This window comes from Apus apus, chromosome 4 (assembly GCF_020740795.1).
Source record: "Apus apus isolate bApuApu2 chromosome 4, bApuApu2.pri.cur, whole genome shotgun sequence".
In the NCBI taxonomy this organism is placed as follows: Eukaryota; Metazoa; Chordata; class Aves; order Apodiformes; family Apodidae; genus Apus; species Apus apus.
In genome coordinates, this window is record NC_067285.1 from 91,261,456 (window position 1) to 91,287,700 (window position 26,245).

The following is a 26,245-nucleotide window of genomic DNA, read 5'->3' on the forward strand; positions in this document are numbered from 1 at the left end:
TAATTTATTTGTATACAGAAGCTTCTATGAGAATAGCTGCATGGGAATGTTGCCAGAAACCGTAGTATGAAGTTGTATGGATAATTTTGATTATGCAAATCCTCACTTAGAAATAATTTGATGTCATCTCATGTTACTGAGTGGGTTTGCGGCTTGTTGGATTTCGTAGTTTCATTTTGTATTATTATTAAAGCAAATTTTTATTTTTAATCTTCAATTCTGAAAGCTTCAAAATAATGCATAAGAAATTAATGTGTGAATACGCTTAATATATATTCACCAGTCAGTAGTCTACTGTGATTTCTGGGGCTCAGTCTTTTTGTTTTAAATAAATTCTGGAGACCGTAAATGAGTCTTGATTAAAAAATCTCTACCTTTCAAGTCTTTGATATATGAAAAAAATTGTGAGGAACTGATGCTGTTCGTGACCAATGGATGAAGTGTTTGGTGTTTGGCCAATGCAAAGAAACTTGGGTACATTGATTCTAAATTATCATCATGTTGAAAAGGGAAGGTAGATGGAGGCTAATACAAATTTTACTAGAAACTAACTTAGCACCATCTTAGTTTAGACCACAATGCATGCAAAACTCATTGAAAATAATGGGGGAGATCTCTGGTTTTCCTGGGCTTCTCTGAGATTGCTGACTAGGAGATACTGGTCTCTCACCTGAGGGGAGTGGTAAGCATACAGGATACAAAAGGGTTAAGTTGGAAGAGTATATTCAGTGATGGAAAACTACTTTTCTACCACTTGGCCTCTCAATACCTGTTTCTCTACAGGAGTCAACTATGTTCTTTACTATGTCCAGAACTGGGCTCACCAGTGCAAGAAAGACAGGGAGCTACTGGAAAGAGTCCAGTGGAGGGCTACAGAGATGATTTCAAGAGAATGGGGACAGAATCTGCTCAGCAGTGCCCAGTGCAACAGGACAAGGGGCAATTGGCACAAACTGGAGCACAGAAAGTTCCATCTGAACATGGAAGAAAACTTCTGTACCTAAAGGGTGACAGAGCACTGGATCAGGCTGCCCAGAGTGGTTTTGGGGTCTCCTTCTCTGTAGATATTTAAAACCTGTCTGGATGCAATCCTGTGCAACCTGCTCCTAGTGAATTTGCTTTAGCAGGAGGGTTGGACTAGATGATATGCAGAATTCTCTTCCAAACCCTACCATTCTGTGATTGTGAAGTCTTCCTTTAGACATTTGAAAGTAGCTCCTAAGCAAATTGAAAAAAAAAATGTTGTAGTATCAGCCATATGCAGATGGCCACTGTCATTTGTATGTCATATGTATGATTTTACTGCTATCCATGTAACACAGGGTGTGAGCAGTCAGATCTCTGGCAAAATACAAAAGCAGAGCAAGGCAGTGATTTCAAGCTGGCAGCAGGAAACATTTTTCTCCATCATTTAGTTTCCCTTGCTGTATGTTTCCTTTTAGTACTTGGCTGCTTCTTGGTCCTTATTATAGGGCATTACTTATCACTAGTGAGGAAACAGCCAATAGCATCTGGGACTAACACCTTCTGACCTGTGCACTTGGCTAGGAATTTCAGCCCTATCCATATTACAGTTATTTATTCTCAATATCTGGAAGAAAATTCTGTGATCATTCTCATAATGACCATGAGCCAGCAATGTGCCCTTGTGGTCAAGAAGGCTACTGGCATCCTGGGGTGTATTAGAAAAGGTGTGGTTAGTAGGTCAAGGCAGGTTCTCCTCCCTGTCTTTTCCGCCTTGGTGAGGCCGCATCTGGAATATTGTGTCCAGTTCTGGGCCCTTCAGTTCAAGAAGGATGGGGAACTGCTTGAAAGAGTCCAGCACAGAGCCACAAAGATGATTAAGGGAGTGGAACATCTCCCTTACGAGGAAAGGCTGAAGGAGCTGGGTCTCTTTAGCTTGGAGGAGACTGAGGGGCGACCTCATCAAAGTTTACAAATATGTAAAGGGCGAGTGTCAGGACGATGGAGCCAGGCTCTTTTCAGTGATGTCCAGTGTTTGTTTAGACTTATGTGGGGAAGAAAAGAACAGTTTCCCACATCCAGTGATAGGACAAGGGGCAATGGGTGCAAACTGGAGCAGAGGAGGTTGCCTGTGAGTATCAGGAAGAACTTCTTTCCTGTGAGAGTGACAGAGCACTGGAACAGGCTGCCCAGAGAGGTTGTGGAGTCTCTGCTGGAGACATTCAAAATCCGCCTGGACGTGTTCCTGTGTGATGTGCTCTAGGTGATCCTGTTCTGGCAGGGGCTTGGACTAGATGGTTTTTCGAGGTCCCTTCCAACCCCAAAGATTCTATGATTCTGTGATATGTACAGGATCTGCTCAGAACCTGTCAGTTCTACGTATTATGCTCTGATGTGTGATTCTGTGATAATTAATTTATCAGTGTTTTGGGACTAACTGATACAAATACCAAAGCATTTTCCTCAATACAAGTTACTTCAGTGGCAACTTTTTGTCTCCTACACTAATTTCTCATAAAGGTCATAGTCAATTATTAGGTCCCAGCCATTCCTTTAACTTGCTAAATGGCTTAATGCTTGAGTTTTAGGCACTAAAGATGATAGTCGGCAGCTTTTGTTTTCCCATCATGAATCGAATTGAACAGAGTTTTTAGGACGTTCAGTGAGCTCCAGGGGCTGTTGAAGGCTGTTGCAAACCTCCACTATCTGTAAGCCAAAGTGCACTTCTGAAGTCTTCCTTTCTTGCTATGAAGTTGCATTGCAGAATGATTCTTCTTTGAAATTAAAAAAAAGCAAAACCCAAACCCACACAAAAACAAAAAAACCCAAAACAAAACAAAAACATCAAACAAACAAACAAAACCCAAACAACAGAACAACCCAAACCAAAAAACCCTATACAAGCCCAAGCCCAAAACAAGAACACACATTCATTCAGAATAAAATACTGCACTGTTGTATTTTTCTTTTCAGGGTGGAAATATGAGAAAACAAATGTAACAAGATACATTCCACACCTGTTTTGTTAAACTGTTTAAGTATGATACCAGCCTGCATGCTATGATTGTGAGGGTCATTTAAAAAAATGGAAACAAAATGCACAAGAAATCAGAAAAACAACCTACAGAACATGAAAGAGAGTTTCATCCTGTTTTGGCTTTTGAAGAGTAAAAGCAATGGAACTTTACTATATTATAAGTCTTGTAAATGCAAGCTTAAGAAAAATATAAGAACTTTATATGGGATTCAGGACCTAGAGGCAGTAACTATGCAGTCTAGAATGTTTTTAGATATGAAAAGTTAATGCTTTTTGCTTATGCAATACCTCATGTATGCTTAAGAATGATCAGGTGGTTTATTTTGACAGTCATCTGGTCAACTGGTTGTGACTCTCCTGCAGACTTTGTATTTGAGAGATCTGTTGTGTCCTTTTATAAATAATATTTCCCCTCCTGTTTTCAATTTTCCTGATCATTTTTTAATAGTGTTTTTTTATGTTTTAGCTGTTTTTTAAATCTTCAGCACATGCACGTGGACTGCTGTTCTGAGATCACTGCAGCTGAGAAAGTCGAGTCTCTGTTCAATTTTTGAGTCAAAGAAACAAAGCTGATTTTTAAGCAATGAAGCATTATTTTTGCTTGTGGCTTCAGGCCACTTCAGTCCCAGTACTCTTGATGAAGTGTGTGCTTTCTTATATATTCTGGGCAATGATAATTTTTTTTAGGCTGAGACTTGCTGCCTTCTCTTCTCAGATTTCTTTTTGGCGCTGTCTTGTTGCAGATGCAGACATTTGTGAGATGACCAAGTACTCTGCCCATAGGTACTAAAATTATGTTTGTGCTTGGGACACAGGTTAGTTGTTTCAGGTGTCTGATTGCTGCATTTTCCAGCTATTTCAAGTGAAGGTAAAAGTTACTGCTGCTACTAATGCACTGTCTTGAGACAGTTATTCTGTTCTATTGGTAGCATTTATTGAATAAGTTTAAATAAATGTACTATAAGATTCTTAGAAACTGTAAAATTTAGTGGTCAATAAAGTACTTTTTTCCCAATAAAGTATTAAAATAGGTGTTAAAGTTACTTTACAGGCATAACCTCAAGAAATTGATTGATTCTAACATTTTGTACTTTTGGCGTTGAAATTTCTCAAATTTGGTCATGGACAGGATAAGTGATTTTCAGGATGAATGTGACAAAGAGTTTGTAAGTACAGAGCTAGTATGTCTCAAGTGCTTTAAGGATGTCAGACCTTGAAAAAATTTCTGTGATTCCTGTTTTAGGCAGTCTTTATGAGAATGTTGCTGGCAGCTGTTTAGATTATATTCAGTACTTGCAGGTTGCTGATTTCAGCAACATAGTTTAGTGAAATGTTATTTTAATCTAAATTCAGCATGGTTAATTCTGAGACTAAACTTAAATAGTGTGGTTACATATATAAATAGGTACATTAAATATATAAATAGTTTTATTTTCTAACAAAAATTGTATACATCGACTTTACTGCCTTTAACCTTGAGAAATCTGCCTGATTTGAGTTCTTCCTTGCATAGATTTTTTTTGCATAAAATACAGTATTTTTTCTTAGAGCATTAACTTTTTATACTAATTGGAGAGTTTCATAGTAAAGCAGAAGTGACTGTAGAGTTAAAAATGGGAAAACACTGCACAGTGCAGGTTATGTGTGTAGACTCACCAAGAGTGTTCTGGGGGATCTATCTAATGGTGGGTGCCTGATCTCTGTAATGCAAATGGTCAGAGCCTGAAGTCTTCACTTGAAGTTTGTTTCTAGCAAACAAAGGAAACTGCAGTGCTGTCTATGATTTTTGGGGCATTGGTGATCCTTATGTATTTCACTAAAAGTTTTAGTACACGAAGACCCCTTATTGGAAGTGCTTAAAAAAAAAAAAAAGTCAGACATGTTTTGAAAACAGTCTTAAAAAGAACAACAGAAAAGTCTTTGCAATAGCACTTTGTATCTGTTATACTGCCTGTTTCTTATCTTGGCAAAGTAAGTAGCTATAAAAGTGTGTTTACATATGAGGAATGTCAAGGGACAGGTACAGCAGTTACAGGCATATTCTAACTATCCACAAGGCAAGGCTTTGATGGCACTGATAGGCAATATAGTTGCAGAACTCTTGCAGGGCAAATAAGGAGTTACTTAGAGTTCTCAAAATATTAGAGGAGAATTCCCATCCATTATTTTATTAGCCCGAAATTAAAATAATTGCAGAAAATCAACAAAATCGCCACAGCTCAGGAAGGTGACGTATTATCTTTTAAAATAGTATTGTTAATCTAGAAAGGTGTAGTAGAGATCCGTAAAAGCAGTAGTTTTATTTTCTTTCTTTAGCTGGGGACAAAAAAAAGGTCTCAGATATGGAAATAGAATACATATCTTGGGTGGGGTGTAGTTTTTTATGAGCTCAATGCAGCTATATGGCTTAAAAATACTATTAAAATGTGTAGCAAAGTTAGAAGAAAATGAAAACCTAGTCCTGTGACTGTTCTAAATATCCAGATTCATCAAACAAAACCAGATATGAGAGACATGAATGGGAAAAACTCAGTTGTTTTTTTTCTGTCTTCTTTTCCTCAGTCTCCTGCCTTTGCCTTTTTGAATTTTTACTTTTTTGTTGAACATACAAATGCACCTCACTTCTGTACTTAAACAAGAAAATTGTGCATTCTTGTGTGAAATACTGTATCATAACATGAACAGTAAAATCATTAAAAATAACATTTTAATTACTGTCATGTAAAGTCCTCCAAAATACTTTCTGTAAATAATATATTAAATTTGAAGTATTTCCACACTTTTGGCAATTATGATGGTAATATTACAAGTTGAATTGATTGAAGACTTTTCATGTTATTCTTTGCTACCTACATTATAATTACATATATAGTCTTGTCATATTAATCTTCCAGGCTTATTTCTCAAAAACTGAATATCCTACATATAATCTCTCCATCTTGAGCATCATCCTGTTGCTGAGCACTGTGGATTTGACTTGATAGCTGTCTAAAGAGATTTTTTTTTTTTTCTGTAAATAATATAGATTATAGTGCTCAACAGCAAAATTTTCTGGTAAAATAGTGATTGAAGAAAGCTAATTTGTATTAATAAAAATACTTTGCAGAAGTATATCTGATTTGGTAGGTGCAGTAGCTGGTACACCACCAGCTGCTGGCTGACCTTCGCTGCAGTGAGATGAACAGTAATGTCCGTGTCAGCCAGTGCCTCCTGGGGAGCAGGTTTTGGTTTGATGTGCCATTTATTGTGGTTTTTTTGGTGGTGGTGGTGATGGGTAGTAATAGTTTTGATTGTGACATATCAGAAATTTAATGGTTCTGATTTTTGTCCAGCCTTTCACATGGGAATGGATATCTGTGTCTTCTGCATTCTAGGAAATGGTTGTTAATGTGACAGTCCTGTACTAAGGCTCCAGCAGATGACAGGCAGTGATGGGTTGACCCTGGCTGGATGCCAGGTTCCCACCAAAGCCACTTTTCTGGACAGGGGAGAGAAAGTATAACAAAATGCCCATGGGCTGAGATAAGGACAGGGAGAGATCACTTACTAACTACTGTCATGGGCAAAATAGACTGGACCCGCAGAAAATTAATTTCATTTATCATCAATCAAATTGGAGTAGGATAATGAGCGATCAAAACTTAATCTTAAAACACCTTCCTTTTCCCAACCCTTCTTTCTCCCTGGGTTCAGCTTCACTCCTGATTACTCTACCTCCTTCCCCCCTGAGCAGCACAGGGGGCTGGGAAATGGGGGTTGTGGTCAGTTCATCACATGTTGTCTCTGCCACTCCTTCCTCTTCAAGGGGAAGATTCCTTGCACTCTTCCTCGCTCAGTCCTCCGTGGACTTCTCCAATGTGAGTCCTTCCCATGGGCTGCAGTTTTTTCACTAACTGAATCACAGAATCATAGAATGCCAGGTTGGAAGGGATCTCAAGGATCTTCTGGTCCAACCTTTCTAGGTAATACTAGGTAATATGTTTCTATGACTTAGCTCAGCACCTTGTCAAGCTGAGACTTAAAACTGTCCAATGTGGGGCAATCTGCCACTTCCATTGGCAGACTCCAATTCCAATGTTTGATTGTCTTCATGGTGAAAAATTTGCCTTTTCTGTCCAATCTGAATCTCCCCAGGAACAGTTTGTGCCCATTACCCCTTTTCCATGTGATTCCTTGTAAATAGGGAGTCCACCTGCTTGGTAGCTGTCCTTTAACATTGTAACAAGGTGTCCCCGAAGCCTTCTTTTCTCAACGCTGAACAAACCCAGTTTTCTCAGCCTCTCCTCAGTGTCCCTGAAGCCTTCTTTTCTCAACGCTGAACAAACCCAGTTTTCTCAGCCTCTCCTCATATATGGCGGGTCCTCCAGTCCTCTGATCATCCTTGTGGCCCTTCTCTGGACCCTCTCCAGCCTGTCTGCATGCTTTTTGTAGAACAGGGATCAAAACTGAATGCAGTACTCCAGGTGTGGTCTGACAAGTGCTGAGTAGAGTGGGATAATGACTTCTTTATATCTTCTGGTGATGCCCTTGGTGATCCAGACCAGCATCCTCTTGACTTTCTTTGCCACTGCAGCACACTGTTCACTCATGGTGAGCCTTTTATCCATCAAGACCCAAGGTCCCCTTCAACAGGGCTGCTCCCCAGCCAGGAGTCTGAACTGTGCTCCTGGGTTATGTGCCTTGCTCCAGGTGCAAGACCTTACACTTCTCCCTGTTGAACTTTGTAAGATTCCTGCTAGCCCACTCCTCCAGCCTGGAGGGTGCCTCTCCCTTTTGGAGTGTTAGCCTTTCCACTCATCTTGGTGTCGCCAGCAAACTTCATCAGGGTGCTCTTGATCCCAACATCCAGGTCACTTACGAAGAAGTTTAACAGCACTGGGCCCAAGATTGATCCCTGTGGGACTCCATCTGTGACCAGTTGTCAGTTTGAGGAGGAGCTGTTGACTATCACCCTCTGGGTACGGTCTGTCAGCCAGTTCCCCACCCACTGCACAGACCCCTTGTCAAGGCCGTAACAACTCAATTTCTCCAGGAGGAGGCTGTGAGGGGACTGTATCAAAAGCTTTCAAGAAGTGCAGGTAAACAATGTCCACTGCTCATCCTGCATCAACTGAGCAGGTGACTTTGTCATAGAAGGTGATCAGGTTTGTCAGGATTTGCTGCTGGTAAATCCATGTTGGCTTTTCCCAGTCAATTGACTTGTGACAGTATTTGCTCCAGGACCTTTCCAGGGACTGAAGTGAGGCTAATGAGTCTGTAATTACCTGGGTCCTCCTTTGAACCCTTCTTTTAAATGGGAGTGACTTTAGCCTTCCTCCAGTCTTCAGGGACATCTCCCGATTTTCATGACTTCTCAAAGATTATGGAGAATGGCTTTGCAGTGACTGGAGCCCCTCACAGGGTCACAGGTCCTGCAGGCGAATGTGCTCCAGCATGGGCTCCTCTCTCCATGCGTCCTCAGGTCCTGCTGGGAGCCTGCTTCAGTGTGGGCTCTCCATGGTGTCACAATTTCCTTTTGGCATCCACCTGCTCTGATGTGGGGTCCTCCACGGGCTGCAGGTGGATATATCTGCTCCACCATTAACCCCTGTGGGCTGCAGAGGTACAGTCTGCTGGGCCATGGTCATTACCACGGGCTGCAGGAGAATCTCTGCTCCTGGAGCACTTCCCCCTCCTCCTTTCTCACTGACGTTGGGGTCTGCAGTTGTTTCTCTCATATATTCTCAGTCCTCTCTTCAGCTGTAGTTGCTGTGGCTGTGCAGGTTTGTTTTCTTCTTCTTTAATACATTGCTTTAGAGGTGCTACTGCTGTTACTGATGAGCTCTACCGTGACAGGTCTGTTGTAGAGCCAGCTGGCAGTGGCTCCATGGGACATAGGGGGAAGCTTCTAGCACCTTCTCATGGAACTCACACCTGCAGTTCCCCCCTCTACCCAAACCTTGCAATGCAAAGGCATGCAGACAAAATTCCTTAGTGCATTTTCTTCACTAGATAAGGATTCATGCTAGGGTTTCACATGATTCGCCTCCTGATGTTTTGTCCTAAGGTTCAGTGGAACCTGGCTCCTAAAGAAACCAAAACATGAGTGCCGTGGCTGAAGAGTATTTTCATGTTCACCTTGTTAGCTTCTTGTGCTGCTGAGTATGATGGTATTAACGTGTAATAGCCAGTCATTGAACAAGTTCCCTGAAAGTAATTTTAATTTCTTCTCTTACTGTTGCAAACTGTGCAATTAAAACTAAAGATCAAGGTACAAATATTTTGCAGAATTTTCTGCCTCAGTAGATATAGCAAATCTTCAACTTGCCACAATTTACAAGGTTGCTGAAATAAAATACTGTATTTTCTTAAGGCAAATGAAAAGCCTTTTTCTGGATCTTGTTTATTGGCTGAGTTGGAACACAAGCAGAAAGAGAGCATGATGTGCTTTATACACCGCTCCCTTCTGGATGACTGCGTCTGGGAAACTGTATAATGTACCGTAGGATGCACATGTGTTGTGGTTTAGAAATAGACATGAATAATACAGTCTTTAAAAATCAGTATTGCTGGAAGTATAGCCCTCTAGTTGTGTTTTGAAGTGAAACTCTAAGACAGTATTTTGTTGCAAGAACTGAGCTTACATATTAATTTCAAAATGAATCTTTGCAGTCAATTCAGAGTGGAAATGAAAATGTTGTTTTTCTTGTCCAGCACCACCTCTTTAGAAGAGGAAATGAATTATCACACAGCAGTGAACTGCTTATGATGAATCCTCTCTCTCAGATCTGGAGGCTATTTCCAAAGTACTTGGAAACTTCATATGGAAGTAGAAACCCCTTCACTGTGAGGAATATCCTTTTAAGATTTTTTTTGTTTTGCCCCAACCATGTATAATAGTGGCTAGTATACCTGGGGGGAAAATACCACTAAATGAAATGCTCCTAACTGTTAATGTCTTGAATTATCTTTAGAATGTTTAAAGAATAAGCTCTTTTTAGTCCCTCTGCAACTACTCTTTTGTTATGTATGTGTATATGTGGAAGCAAAGTTTCTGAAAACTTAGAAGGCTTTCAGGGTTTTTAACTTATGAACTTTATTTAGAGTACTTGCAACAATTGTTAGACTTTGGCAGGAAAATTGGAAATAATTCTGTTACAGATCTTTCTAGTAATAAGACTAGATACTGCTGAAGACTGAATTCCTTTAAAAAATTAAGTAAAAATTGGTGCTGTTGCACCATGCTCAAATAATGGATGCATAAAAGGTAGTGAATAACATTAGTATGAAGAGATGATGTGCTGATCCTTATGTGCACTGTCTCTTCCTTCTCATTATTTGAGAAGAAATATACATATATCGTTAAAACATATTATTTTATCCATAGTATTATAGCTTGTGTTATAGAAAATTACGTGGAATTTTTAAAAACTAGGTTAACAAAATACTTGCAGGATTTCAGTATGACAAGGCCAAAGTAACAATATTTCTTAATGTTTCTTACATGAAAATTACTTTAAAAGTAGTCAAGTATTGTCATGCATCAAGAGGGGAGTGCAAACATAAAGCAGATTTAAATAGATTATTTTTGTTACTGACAATACTGTGACCTACGGTTAGATGGTACTCTGCATGCCTGTAGCTGTTTGGGAAACAGGAATCATGAAAAAGTGCCTTGGTTTGGTTGATTACAACCAAGGAGGATTTCACAGAATTCCTTTTAAATGCAATTATTTAAGTGAATGGAGTGAATCCAGTGGAAGCTTTTAGTCTGTCAATAAAAGCAAGGTGAGGAACAGTGAGAGAAAGCAAAATTTTGCTGGCTTTATGAAGCTGTACAGGAGAAAATCAGGGAGGCCTGATGCATCAGTCTAGGCTGCTCAGTGAAATCTTTCACTGAACAGCTTCTGTCCACAAATCTAATAGAACTTAAAAGTTGCACTTGGAGCCAAACAGTAACCATTATGGATATAATGATTCCTGTATATAAATTAGGCGTGTGCTTATCTGAATACTGTGTGAATGTGCTCTGTGCAATACTGTAGTTCTAGAGAACATTTTCTTTCAAAGGTATGAGATGACAGTGTGGTGAGGCTTAAAAGAATCTGGAAGACAGCGTAAAAGTGATAGTTTAGAAAAGTAAATGTGGAACCTCTGCTGTTTCAGGTCATTATATAAACCCAGAAAATATAATTAAACAAAAATTGATGGATACATTGGATACAACTTTTGGAAGGGACTGTAAAAACATGTTTCTGAGACATTGAAAATTATCAGTGATCACATGATGGTTTTGTCAGTTTTCTAATGAATAGAGGTAAAGGTAAATTTTTGGGGGGACTAGTAGGATTTGGATATAGCTGCTCATTTCAGGCCTCATGTTCTTGCCACTATTAAGGTTAAGTATTTGTGTAGCTCTTAGGTTGCTTGTTAAGAGTTTATCTATCAGAAGGCTAAATTCTTCTCTCTTCCTTCAGTCTTTGTCGTTGTATTCTATCTACTTTCCCTTCTGTTGGTTCTGGAACATATCAGGTCTATTCATGATCTAACTATGCCTTTCAGAAAACTACCCGCGTCTTTTTCTGAGGAGGTTTTCAGCCAGATTAGTAACTTAAAATTGACTTGTGGAGTTATTTAACAAGCGTTGGGGCCAGTGCAAAACATGCTATGGCACTTCATGCCATTAGGCATTCAAGCAGGGCAGGGTGAGTAATGGAAAGGGAGAGGGAGATGGTGGCAGCAAGTGGTTAAACTGGATCTCTGTCATGTGGAACCAAAACCATAGCTACTGGGAAAGGCATTTGAACAGTGTACTGCTGTGACTCCTTGTTGGTAGACAGATCTGAATTTCTGTCTGTGCTTCATCTTCCTTTGATTTATTTATTTATTTACCGTCTCAAGTATATACAGAACTACAGGAAAGCTAGTACTCCAGCCAGTTATAAGGGAAGGTCTGTTAAACTGCTTGCCTTGAAAGCTGGTTATAAGCTGCTTTCTCCTTAATGTCTTCATACGAAAGCATGGCCTGTTTTGGAGGAGTGATGTTTTTTATTTTAACAGCTTAAGATAGTTCCAACTTGAAATGAGAGGAGGGATGAGAAAGATCTCATACTGTTACAGCAGTGGATATAAATTGATTTACAGGACATTTTTCCATGAAATATAGTGGAACCTGCTTGAGAAAAAAAAAAAAAGACTGCTTTAAAGTATCATTTGGCTTGGAGGAAAAAGCACCTCACTATTACATATAGTAGTGAAGGAACTGAGATTGTATAAAAATGGGTTTGAATCTTCTAGATCTTACTACAATAAAAAATATGAAGTCAGTTTTACTGTCTGATGAAATACTCAGTTCTGAATAAGAGGTTGTATGTTGACAAAGTTCAAGTGATAAGAATGGACATAACAGTGTTTTCTTTGCACGTCATGAATCTGATTTTTCCCGTGGGTTTGTTGATAGCCAAAGACTACAAGATTTATCACATAAAATTAAAATCACTAATAGTATTTTCTTCAGTGGGACAGGAAGGACACTGTTTTGCTTCTTTTTGGGAAGCATACTTACTTGCAACCTTTCCTTGAGCAGTCTATACAAATTACTGTAATCAAGATGTCAACATTGCAGATTGATTTTGGAGGGCAAAATATTCCACCACTTTTTAAAGAGCATGTTCTAATTTGAGCTGTGAAAGACATTTAATACTAAAGCATCTGATTTTTGTAATCTAATTTGCTTTTTTCCCCCTGTCTATTGCCTTTGTTACTTGATGAATCTTCTAGATTTACATCAGAATTGAAATTCTACTGTGTTTGTTATGGAGATACAACATGTGGTAATTGTACAGCCTCCCTCCCAAATTGGTAACAGTACTTGTCCTGTTTTGATTATGATGCTGTATGTGTGATGTTTATATTCATTATCTAGTTACTTAAAAACAAGTCTATCAAGAAAGTTACATCAAATTATTAACTGCTCAGTATACAGTTTTTATTATAAGTAGTAATCATATGTCACATTCATTTTACATCTGAGTTCCTGGAAAGTATTATCAGTTTTGCTCCATGTAAGTAAAAATAATACAGACTGTGCTGTTTTACTGATGTGAAGATAGTAATGAATTAGAAGTCTAAGACGGGGCAGCTGGCAAAGGCTCCAAAGAAAAGCCCAGTGCAGGTTAGCCCTCAGGGGAAGGATAGCCAGTTAAACTGTTTGCCTAGTCACAGGGATATTGCTGTAATGACTGCTATTGCTCTTCCTGCATAAGCTTTGCATCTCTTTTGATAGATCTGCAGTCACATCTAGAAACCCTGGTCATTGTCTTCGCTTGGTGAGCAGGGTATAAAGAAGGAGACAAAATAGTCTGTGCCCCAAAGAGCATACAATATGTTTTGTATGATCTTTTTTTTTTTCAACTTTAGAGTTATTTTCTGAGTTACTCAGAGCCAGTTAAGTGTCCTGTCAGAGTATAAATGAGATAGAATTTGTAGTGGAAATCGGGCAATAAAATTTGTTTTTCAGGAGTTAGTACCAGGAAGGGAGTGCTACTTTTTTTTACTTATGACAACAGCAAAACTTCAGAAAAAAATCCATCGGCTCCTTTCCAGTTCATTGTTTCTATAATTCACATACACCCCTTGCTTAATTTGTGCATCTACTTCTGTCTAGCTATGACTCTGATAAATGTGCACCCTAAAAAGTAATTGTTTACCACAAAATGAAACCCTGTCAGAGGATGGTGCTCCAGGTCATCTGCTTCTGGTGGAAAGAATGTAGCCCTAGTTCTCACTGGAGATGCTGCTGGCCCATTTCTACCCACTTCTGTTTGCAGTCTTTTTCCAGTGCATCAATGGCACTATTAAGAGATGAAGCAAACCGCAGTCTCCTCATGTCCCTTTACAAGAAAAGGCTTTTGAGACTGCTTTTGTAGCCACCTTCTGTACCTTTTCCATTTTGAGTTCTGTTTTTTAATCATCGAGGGTAATAAAACCTAAATGATGTGTTTCAAATCAGTCTTTAGTATTTTTAGCATTTTATGAGTTGTATTGCTATTTCTTCCTTCCCTTGACTGGAAATACTACTTCTGTCATATCCTGCAATTGCATTTTCATTGTTTTCATGCACATAGCCTGTTGGCTCATAATCTCTTTAAAATTGCTTAATAACTGTCCGTCTTTTTCTTCTCCTGTTGTTTCCAGCTGATAAGCTCTTAATAGCACAAGTTCTTGGTTTTAAGCACTAAGCGTATGACCACAGAGTGATTATTAATATTTGGTATTTCTGTTCTTCTCATATAGTATCCTGTCTTCTACTGCCAGTCCTGACTTGTATCGTTCTGCTCCATTCCTACTTCTTGTACCACAGTTGTTTATGGAAGTAGCAAATAGGGTAAATTCTAGCAACGTTCTCCACCAATAAACTTATTTATGTAACGTTTATTAAACCTAATTTAACTGTTTAACATTTTAGGAAGGGGCTGAGGAGGCAATGTTGGGCTAAGTTTCATCTCTTCCAACATCTTCAGTTTCCATGTGGCTCAGTGTGGTGCTGTTCTTGACCCTCAGACAATTTGCCAGTTCTGTTCTTCCTTGTCTAGAGAGTTGATTATCTTATCAAAGGATGTTTATCAGGTTAGCAAAGTAATTCCTTTTTTAGTGTTACCCTGTTTTTTTCTGTCTTTGTTTAGCCTTTCCAAATTAGGCTTATGTTCTAAAATTCTGTTCATGTCAGCCTGTTGGGTGTCTTAGCAGGATCTTCTTTCTTGATTATTAGGTTAGCAGTTGCCAATTTCTGGCCAGTTGCTATACTTCTTGTTGGGTGTTAGTTGTGTGGGATTTTTGTTGTTGGATTGATTTATTTTTTAAAAAAAATTATTCTGTCCACTCAGTAATTTTCATTTGCCCATGTTTGTTTGGTGGTTCTGGCTGATAGATAGGAGTATATCTGAGAGAGACCAAGACTTCTTGTCCTGAATCTGCATTATTTAGAAATATTTTTTTGCAGATATGCATGTCTGTGGATTTTGCTATGTTTTATGATTAGGTCTCAGTAAAAGAGCGTAATTTATTGTTACTGGCTGATGGCAAGGATCACCCATAACACTGCTTAAATCGTGCAAGGGAAAACTGTGAAAACACTTTGGCAGAGTTGAAAATTGCGGCATTTGGATGCACTGTGATTTCAGCCCTCTCATGGTACCTTTCCCTGAGCTGTCTAAGCTCTGGAAGCATTAGCTGGGCTCACATCAGTTTGGGGAAGTTTTACCTCAAAATATTTTTTAATGTAATCTTAATACCAAAATTAACTTCTGATGTTATTCCTGTAACAGCAAATGGTATCAAATTATCTCAATTATTAAATTTATTTTTTTGGTGGTTTCAAGGTGAATTTTAAGATACTAGGTGTCTTTTCCTGGTCTGTCTTCAGACCAAGGCTGGTTAAATGTTACTTCTTTGGAATATTCATTCAATTATTCATATAGTGAATAAGGTCTAGTAAGAACAGTAGAACAAATGCAACCTTCCCCATACTGTAACTAGCTTGGAGATTTCTATTTGTCCTGCTAACTGCAGCAAGGCTTTTTCTACATCTGCCTGCTTCTTTTACTCTACAAGCACAATTTTGAGGTTTTTTTCCATCTACACCGATTACCCTGTCTTCTCTTTGTGTTTATGTAGCTCTCCTCCCTGTAATATTGGATTCATCAGTATGTTTCAGTAGTAGCTGAGCTTCCTGATCCAAAAGGCATGCACCTAAATCTACCAATTTTCTTTCTAATAATTTTACTAGTCTCTTCTAAGTAGCTGCAGTTGCTGAAGTTAACAGCATGTTTTTCTGTCAGTGTCCACTTCCAGGATTGATAATGCTGGATGTTGACAGTTACTGCTGGAGAATAGTATGCAGAACCAAGACTACTGTTTGGTTCTGCAAAACATCATATGCTCTGGAACCAGAAGGTAGTAAAGGGCTCACACCTGCGACCCTCTTGTTGGGAGGAGTGGACCAGACAGGTGACCAAAATTCACTAAACAAATATTCCATCCCATATGTGTCATACTTGGCATAAATTTTAGGGATCACAAAGGTCAAGCTCTCTTCATCCAGGGATGGTGTCCTGGGAGGACTCCATCCATTTGTCTGCCTTTGATCCTGATCCATGCATTTCTGAATCTGTGCATTCCTTCATCCAGCTCCCATCTGTCACAGACTCCAGGAGTTCATTCTGGGACTTTTCCAGGGCCTGCCCTGCAGTCTCTGTGATGATTTCAGCATTACTGAGGGGGAGGAGCATGATAGTGGCTTTGTATATAATTGTATATATTGCATTATTTTCCTTTTTGTCATTACTGTTTCATTAAAGCTGTGTAGTTTAGTTTCCAACTCCTAAGTCTTTCTCCCTTCTTCTCTTTTCCTTCCCTTTCTGGGAAGGGAGAGAGGTTACTAGAGAATATATGTTGTTCACTGAATTGCCTGCCCAACGTTAGACCATGACAGTGGTCAGGAAACACAAAGCAGGATCTGAACAGCAGAAGTTAGTATTCCTGTCCGGGCATAGGTCTTGCACAAGCGCCACATGCACTTGAGTCACATAAGGCCAAGCTACCATGCTAATTTACTGTCTTTGAAAACAGACCGCAGGTAAGCTGCATCTGAGGTGTGGACAGACTGAACAAAACTTTGGCAACATCTGTTGTGTGTTTCAATGCGATTTAAAGACTGACATTCTCAGAAGAAGCTGCAGGCAGAGGCTTTATCTCACCTCATTTCAGTCACGCTGAGCTGCTTTTGTGGTCGGTGTAGAGAAATCCAGAGCAAAACTGTCCTGACTTACATCGATGTCATTGTAGACATCTGTGCTTGAATTCAGAGGTGGTCTCTTCATTTCTCCAGTGTGTAAGAAGGTAGCCTAGAGCAACTGGCTTGCACGTTGCATGATTTTATGCAATCGGATGGACGCCTCCGCAAAAGCTTTAAATTCTTCAATTTTCAGTATGTTCATAATGTGCTGAGTGACTTAGCAGTCTTACTTTAACTGTTGTTCTCACTAGTTTGAATGAAGACACTTGCAGTTCTGTGCCATCTCCAGTGTTATAATCAGAGGATTCCATTTATATGTCTGCATAGCCTAGGAGAGTAAAATCTTGGACTAGTAATTAGAATGTCAAGGTACTGTGGTAAAAATGGCACTAATGAAAATTTCTAGATTAGTTTTAACACATTTTTGCAAGGTAGCCAAAGTACCAATATGTAATCACTTAATGGAGATGCATTAAATCAAAAGGAATGCAGAATGAATTTGATTGTAACCGTAAATAACTGTATTTTGTTTACATTTGCTAGTAATTAGTATTTAAAACAAGTACTTAATTGTTTGGAAAAGGATGGATGATTTTACATAGTATTTTAAAATAACGCTGTTCTGTCTCCTTTTTGCATAGGAGAGTGTAACATTTTTCTGCAATGCAAGCTAGTAAGTCTGCAGGTTTTTATATAAATGAATATTAGTGCTCTAGCTAGAGTTGTTTTGACTGTACAGCAACACTTCAGTTAGGCAATAGTACTGTAATTTGAAAAAGTAGTGAATTCATGTTACAGTTGAATCGCTTTTTCCTGGAATAAAAACTGGCTTAGCATGATAATTAATAACCAACTCTGAAATAATGGTTGAATCAAAACTTTGGGAAATTTAAGACTCCTTTTAAACCTAAAGTGAAAACCTGAATGCAAAGTGGAACTGAGGCGAGGTCTTGTTTTTTTAGCCTTTTTTTGCAAGTAAAACAAGGATAGTTAAGATGGACATCTTGAATGTAATTTGCTTTAATAAAGTACACATAATATTAATAACTTTAGTAAAGAAGATTTCCTTAACATGCAGATTTTGAGATAAAGTAATTGTACTATAATCTGTCTGTCAGTAGGAACTCATGTCATCCCTCTGGTGTAATGAAATAGTAACCACAGCCTTGAATTTTTTTGGGCTTATTTGCTATGTCATATTCCCTCATTACATTTGTTACAAAAGTGGTTTCCAGTTTGGGTTTAAAAATAATTTAAAACTCCTTCATAAGAAGTTGGTGATATTTATTAGAAATCATGCAACTGCTGCATTAGGTGTTTTTAATTCATCTGAGAAAGCACATAATTTCTAACAGGACATGAACAGAGTAATAAAAAATATACAATAAGTGGGAACTATGACTACTACCCTCTGTAATATCTTTATCTATTACTTTCATCATTTGCATTATACTTTTTATATATGTATATATATATCGTGTACGACATACATATTAATAATTATTGTATTCCTTTAGTATCTGGGATCCTATATAAAAACCAATATAGTATTCTGTTAATTTTTTGGTTTGTGCCATAAACAGAATGTCATGGACCAAAGACTATTATGAAAAAAAATAAGTCAACACACAAATACAAGCAGATACAGGACTGTAAAGAAACAACAGAGGTAACATAGATCAAGATGTTAAATAGCAGTTGCAGCTTGCCAGAGGCCCACTTACTGCCCAGGTTTTGTTTTGTAATAGAAAAGAAATAGCAAGGAGTGCTTTGCAGGGAAAAAGAGTGAGGTTTTGTGGGTATTTGCTGACACGTCCTTCTGAATTCAAGAGCAGCACAGGGAAAATCTGTAAGGCTGGTGTGTTTTTAAAGAGGCAAGACAGGAAAATACTTAGTTTCACTACTTTAATTCCAGAAAATCCAAACATTCTGTTACCAAATGGGAAAGTTGTGAGAGTTTTCACAGCACTGTGCTGCCCTGCCATGTCTGTTTTTGACGTATCAGAGAAGAGATACATGCAAGATTTATGCATACTGTCATTTGAGTATGAGAACCCAAAGAGATCTGAAATTAGGAGAGTATTCTGGTTATGAAGTTTATGATACACATAAGGAGAAAGGAAGTCAGGCTTATGGGAGGGAGCAGAAGGTAATTTATATATTTTATTCATAAAACTAGTGAAAGACTGGAAGGAACTTCAGTGGGACAAGTTTATATGGTACAGATGCAGTTTATAATCAGTCTCCAGGGTAGGTTCCACATGTTTTTTAGTTCTTTCTCCTCTGTTTTTAAAGCTTTCAGTAACAGTTATCTGAATTCTGTGCTGCAGGTCATGGCTGTTCCTTGTCCTGCCACCAGCAGAGAGAGTGTGGTGGCTTTTTGGTTTGCATCATGTTGTTTTTGGGTGTGATGGTGGTTTTGTTGGTTTGTTTAAGCCTTCTCTTATGGAAAGAATCTGGTAGGTTTTGAAGACCATGTTGGTGGTGTTTTTTTTTTTAATTCTGGGTTCTAGGAAGGACAGATGGTGTGTGACACTGTAACAAACAGATACGTGCTACCAATAGAACGATATTTTGTCTTGTCAGCTAAGGCTTAAAAATATAACTCAATAATATTTTTAGGGAAATAGGCTAAAAATACAGGTAGAATTTGGATTTTTATGGTCTGTGTCTGTAAAGTTATCTTTCATTCTGGGTTGAGGATTACTTCCCACCCCCCACCCCCAGCTTCTTGATTTTTGGTTTTGCTATGAGTTACTTCCTGAAGGAATGTACTTGTACATTTACAGAAACTGAAGAAGAATTTTAAGTAATGTACTGCTGGAAAGGTTGCTGTCAAACATTTATTTTAATTTATAAGATCTACTGGGTTCTAAAACTTGAGGGAGGATGTAAAGCTGAAAGAGTGTTTTTGTATTGGAAGCAGGGGCATGCTTATTAACAGGGAACAACCTTAGTATCATTAGAATGACACAATAAAAGAAGGACTGTGGTAAGAGATGTGTTTATTAGCTGTGTGAGCTCAATCTCCTCTTGTGTTTTACTGTTAATATCCTTGGGGAAAAATTGATATATCATTCTGTGTTTTCCCTTCCATCTGTTTAAGGTATGCACTGTGCATACTGTCTGTGTTTCATGGGTGTACTAAATCCTCCTGGTATGCAGTATGGCTATCCTTCACAATTTTAACTCTTAAGGATGCTCAAGTGACATGGAGGAATGTATGCAAGGATCGATTTGACTAAGGTCCTATTAAGAATCTGTGACACATCTCGTTTTGTGCTGATGTCCTACCTTCATCCTTTAACAAACCCCATTGCAAAAGTTAAACTTGCAAGTTTTTATTTCTTCAGATTTTCACTTCCAGTTTTGCCAAATGATAATGTTGAGATATTTCAATTAGCAGGGGTTGTATAATACTTAAAACGAAATCATTTTTGTGGCATTTCCTAGGAACAGTAGTTCTTAGCTGTACTAGAAGGAGCAAGGAAACCATATAGTTGATTTTTTTCATGACATAGATAAGGCTATAAATGCAGTTTTGAGTATGCAGAAGAATAGATCTGCAGCATTGGACATGCTTTACATGAGGAATTAGATTCTTGCCTGGTATCTGGTATCTAGTAGTTCTTATGCACTGTGCCTTGATACATGCAGAGCATAAGACTGGCCTCTTAGGGTCCTCTCAAGTGTTGGCATAACTCTTAAAGCAATTGCATCGCTCTGTAGTGTATGTTAGGCCATATTGCGTGCAGCCCCTCATACTGTGCATACTCACACAAGTCCTCCATTTGAGGTGCTCTTGCATTACTTTGGTGAAGAAGTGCTGCCATCTCCAACCGCAGCAGTTTCGGTGCTGTCCCTCAGGTTACGACTGGGAAAATAAGCAGAGCTGCAAAGCATTTTTCAGTGTCTTAATTTAAAATACTGTGTCAAATAGGACTTCAAGCATCAGATTAGGGCTTCTCTTTTTCTGAGGTTTGTCCTAACAAAAACAATATTGTAGTATTGTGATTATGTAGTGGAACATGTATTGATAGCTTTGCATCCTTTTAGAAAGTATTGTTTAATAATTAGGAATAAAAGCAGAAGGCATTAAAATGTGGGTTTTTTTCCTGTGTTTTTCAGATGGTCGTAAAAACTTTCATGGATATGGACCAGGACTCAGAGGATGAGAAGCAGCAGTATCTCCCATTAGCCTTGCACCTTGCATCTGAATTCTTCCTCAGGAATCCTAATAAAGATGTGCGCCTCCTTGTTGCATGTTGCTTGGCTGATATCTTTCGTATCTATGCTCCTGAAGCTCCATATACTTCCCATGACAAACTTAAGGTAAAAGTTCTTTCTAAAATAAAGGCTTTCTTCCTACCTCATTTACTTACTGAGGAAAAAATACCCATCACTGCTCCCCCCAAAAAAAACCCCCAATCAACCAAACAAAACAATTTTAAAAAAAATTTTTACTCATATTTATATTGATGTTCAGATTTATTAAAGAGATGTTGTTTTAATCCTGTGTAGTACTTTAAGGGCCACAGATGTGTAAAGGAGGACTAGATAACCAGTATCTGTATTGGTGATAGCTTTCTGTCAGTGCCTAAAAAGGCTCATTTGATGTTCTTACATCAAAAGTTTGTAAACGGGGGTAGTTGTCACTACTGAATGAAGGGTTGTATTCACTTTCTGCTGAATCAAGCTTATAAACACTTTATCGTTTTTTGACAGGACATATTCTTGTTTATTACAAGACAATTAAAAGGCTTGGAGGACACGAAGAGCCCTCAATTTAACAGATACTTTTACTTGTTAGAGGTAACATATTAATTGTAACTTTCAGTAGATGGTATTTGCTCTATAAGTCAAAAAATGCAGTCTTTCTCCAGATGTACCAGTATGCCTTGGAAATGTCTTTTATTCTGTAAATCACACAAGACTCATTAAATTTCAATGAATTGCTTCTTTTAGCAGTTATAATTCTGTTTGCATTTAATAAGTTTATGCAGCCTATAGTTGAGAATGTGTTAAAAGTGTTGGTATTTATTAACGTTTAGCCTTTGTCTTATAGTTGTATACACTTTTTTTGTATCTCACACCCTTACAGTTATATTACCTCATCAAGAGAGAATTTCAAATGCTGAAATGCAGTTGCATTAAAATGCAAAGCTGCTTATATTTATGTGGGAGAAGGTATATAAGATTTTGGTTTAAAAACATTAGAAAAACCTACTCTTGACAAGAAGTGTGCATTTTAGAAGCAGTATCTTGTTTGTAAACCTTTGATGTTTAAAACTGTTATTTCATAGCATGAAGATAACAGTCTAGAAACAGGGGCTTTATATATTAAAGATTTCTGTCAATCTGCTTTTATTTGTACAAAATCAGATTATTCTGTATTTTTCTCTGAATGTATCTTGCAAAGCCCTTTTATGTTAAGAGCTCCTTATATGTAAAGCAGATATCCAGTCTCTTTCCCCAAAGGGTTTACAATCTATTGTATAATATTTTTCCTTAAATTGAAAAAAGTGAGTCAACATGATTATGTTTATGTGACTTAATGTCAAGTTGTAATATTCTGTATATCCTGTTTTTGTTGTAGAATTTAGCTTGGGTTAAATCTTACAACATCTGCTTTGAGTTGGAAGATTGCAATGAAATTTTTATTCAGCTTTTTAGGACTCTTTTTTCAGTTATCAAGTAAGTCGAATTACTTCAGTTATATTGAACTGTCAAAATATAATCAGTTTTAGGAGTAGACTGAATCCTTGCATAGTCTACAAATACATGTCTGCAAAGAACAAGCCTATTTCTTCAAATGAGGAAATAGAGGGAAAGGAAATGAGAGCGCATTACTGACAATATGAAGGGGCGTATGTCTAAAAGTAGACGTGTTTTAAACATGTCCATTCTCATTTGTTTACATTTATATTTCCATGATTGTTGTTTTCTTTTTTGTTTTGTTTTGCTTCTTAAAGCAAAGCTAGGGTGTTAGAATTTTTTGAAGCTTTCTGTAAGAGAGGAAAGGCACGTGAAGTACTTTTAAGATGTGGAGAGTGCAAGGGAGGGGAAGCTGGACAGCATTAGATGTTTCTTAACGGTACTGTTAATGTTTGTCAGGGTCTGAAAATTCAATATTGTTCATATTCTTTGTCATCTTAGTAATAGCCACAACCAGAAGGTACAAATGCATATGCTGGATTTGATGAGTTCTATCATCATGGAAGGCGATGGAGTAACTCAGGAGCTGCTGGACTCCATTTTGATTAACCTCATTCCTGCACACAAGGTCTGCAAAGTAAAATATTATAGTAGCATATACCATTATAACAATTTTTATTGTGTTATGCTTGTTGTATCTCTCCATGCACACCTAAGCCATCATGACTGCTTTTTTTCTTCCCAGCCTCGTAACAGTGGATTGAAAATTTCCTTTGAGAATTATTTGGAGCTGTTCATTAGCTGTGTCTAGATTATTTATTAGCAACAGATTCTGCCTGCTTGCTATCTCAGGAACTCTGTACTGAAACAGAAATAAAGTATTTTGGAGCAATTTTAATAGGAAAACATTACATCTTGAGGGTTCTGGGTTGTTGCTTGTTTTGGGTTTTGTGGAGGCTTGTTTGTTTGGGGCTTTTTTTTTTTTTTTTTTGATTGAAAAGATGTGAAGGTGTTTTGGGTTGTTGTTTTTTTTTTTAGTTTAAAAAGTAAGAGAAGGGGAAAAAACATTACTTCCACAAGATTTTTGTGGTGACTTGCTGCTTGCCTTAGCTTGCCAGTCAGATTCCCCTCCTAATTATTACCTGTAGTGTAGTATTTTTATGTTTTTATTTAGCTGGTTGCTTTTGGTGCACTTCCCCCAACACTCACACCCTCTATCCCTCCGCTCCTCTTCCTAGAAGAGTCCTGTGTGAGCCCCTCCTGCCAGATTGCTGCTGTCATGCAGCTGTTGTCTTAGCCCTTTTACAGTGAACTTCACAAACTGTCACTGATGCTGTCCTGGATTCATGGTGTGACTTACATGCTGGTCACTGGGTCTGCAGCTGAGCTTTTGCAGTGCCTTTACTGTAAGGAGATGTGAAATCGGGGAACTGAGATGTAGGCTAGTGTTACCTTGCATTGACCAAGAAAATTCCCTTGCTAAAGTGCTTGTGCTTCTTACTGAAAATTGTATGGACAACAGTAAGTTTCAATTATGAACTACAGTAAACTAACTGTACTCTGATTACCAGGTATTTATTTGTTATTTTATTAATTTAAAATAATGACAAAATTAAGGCAGCTCCATCCATGACTACATAGTTAATGTTAAATTAGCACATAAAAGTAAGGATTATTCCTTTGATTACCTAAAGAGGGAGAATTTGTGGCAATGTATGGCACAGGAGAGCTTAAGCTGTTTACCTGTGAAATCTCAGCAATGGGTGTGTAAAAGTATCTAGGTCAGGTTGCATTCCTTCTGTCCTGACCATGAGATGGAAATACTCTCAACTCATTTTTACTGACAGCAAAGAGATGATGTCTAATTAAAACTGCTAACAGGAAGGGAGGTCTCTCATTCATAACAATTAAAAAAAAAAAAAAAGTTTTGAAAATAAGCTGGTCTTTGTAAGTTGTTTCTAATAAATTACAGGCAGTAGAGATGGAGAGTGGAAACAGTGGAGATGTGTGTGTCAGGTGTTGGATGGTGCTATTAACAATGGTGGGCATTACTCTGAGGGTGCAGAGACCCAGTAAACCTTGTACAGCTGAACAGTGTGTTGTGACAAAGTGAATATAACCCTTTAGCATTAACATTGTTAATCATACAGTTTTGTCCGATTAAGGGAATTCTTAAGCAAGGCTTTGATAAAGAGGTAAGAGGGAAGTAAACTTGATGCAAGTACTGGGTTGTACTCCATATTTAGCATCTCTTATGGGACTCTGGGCCAGTCCATACTGCTTCTTGGCTATCATTATCATGACTGAGCAAATAATATACTATAGTCAGTGCTTAGTATCGTACTTTGGTTAGAGTTTTGGTCTCTTAACTAGTTTGTTTCCTTTAACAGCAGAATTAAAATTACTCTTTTCTGTTATATTTAAAAAAATAATTCAGAAAGTTCTTTTGTCTGTCCTGCCTAGTAGAATTTGACTGTGGTAACTATGTTCTCCTTTCATGAACAGAGCTCCTATGAAATTCTGTGACTATATTAATTTTTTGTTCTTAGGTGTCTCACTTGAAAAGCACAGTTTAATGTAGATAACATATAATAATATTTTTATGTCCATACAAAGCAATTGAATGCTAGTCATTCTCTGCTATGACATAATAAAAGTATCAGTATGACTAGACTGTTCAGCTTAATGGAAGTTTGTCTTTGTAAAGGAGCTGAAATGTGTGGTTTGGATAAAGTATTCTATTTCTTTCTGGGTTTGAGGTTTTGCTTTTTTTTAAAAAGAAAAAAGTTCTCTTCCATTGTGTAAGACAATACTGCAATAAAAAAGAGAAATATACCAGTACCGAGACACGAAGTAGAGGCTACTTCAGCATTTAAATTATATTCATTTGTTTATTCATTATCAGTAGTACAGTGGCTTTAACTATACATTGCTCTCTCTCTGATAATACGGCTCTCCTCAAGTAAATCCAGCTTTTCAATAGCAGTATGTCACATTTTGCTTCAACCACCCATGGCATCAAACTGTAGTTGTTTTTATTAACTTCAAAACTAGGGGAAAGCTATTTTGTGGATATTTCTCTTCACACTCTTATGATTAAGGTTACTCCTTAGAAAAATATATTTAATGTGTTTAAAATCTGTATGTTTTTCTTCTGCGTCCTCTGCAGCATGGGGCGTCCAAACGGTCAATTTTTTTTTTAGTCCTAGCACATTGATTTTTTTTTTAATTTATTAATAGCTGTTTTATTAACATATACGTCTTTTCTAGACTGTTCTGGTGTTTTGTTCTTTGTAGGGTTTTTCAGGGTTTGCATTGTTGTTGATTTGTTTTTTGTTATGTGGGGTGTTGTGGAGGTTTGGGGCTTTTTTCGTATAGGTCTGGTGAACCTGTCTAGGGGAAAAAAAACAATGCAACTTCTTTACAATAAATCTTTGAAGCTGTATTGAAGATAAAAAATATATATTTTTTGTTTGAGGTTGGCAGTCCTTGAGTTTAATACAGACATACCTGCCAACGAGATTTTAGTCACGGTCTGGTTTGGAGAGAAACTGTTTTGTTTTGAATTTGAGAAGAGTTCTACATATCTGTTTGTCTCCTATAATGAGACATCAGTTTAGTGCCATGGTGACTGAGGAAGTATTTGTTTGAGCCTTTGGCTATTTGTTTCTCTTTAATATCAGTTGATTAACTGTCTTTCGGTTTGTCATCTCTTCAGCTAACAGAACATGAGGGAGTAATTTTCAATGTAGACTTCCCAAATACTTTCTGCCCAAGAATCAGTCATCCTTCAGCTTTACATGTATTTTGTGTGC

The 26,245-nt window shown here is 37.8% G+C and overlaps 1 protein-coding gene across 4 annotated transcripts in view; it reads left to right on the plus strand.

The window, feature by feature from the left end:
• The window catches only part of PDS5A (PDS5 cohesin associated factor A), an 81,113-nt gene that overhangs the window by 14,693 nt on the left and 40,175 nt on the right, over window positions 1-26,245 (plus strand). For all 4 annotated transcript variants that reach the window (XM_051619857.1, XM_051619856.1, XM_051619858.1 and 1 more), the window contains exons 3-6: window positions 20,904-21,107; window positions 21,501-21,587; window positions 22,372-22,469; window positions 22,932-23,058. In XM_051619857.1, coding sequence (XP_051475817.1) covers window positions 20,904-21,107; window positions 21,501-21,587; window positions 22,372-22,469; window positions 22,932-23,058 — 516 coding nt within the window. The remainder of the gene's footprint in view (window positions 1-20,903; window positions 21,108-21,500; window positions 21,588-22,371; window positions 22,470-22,931; window positions 23,059-26,245) is intronic.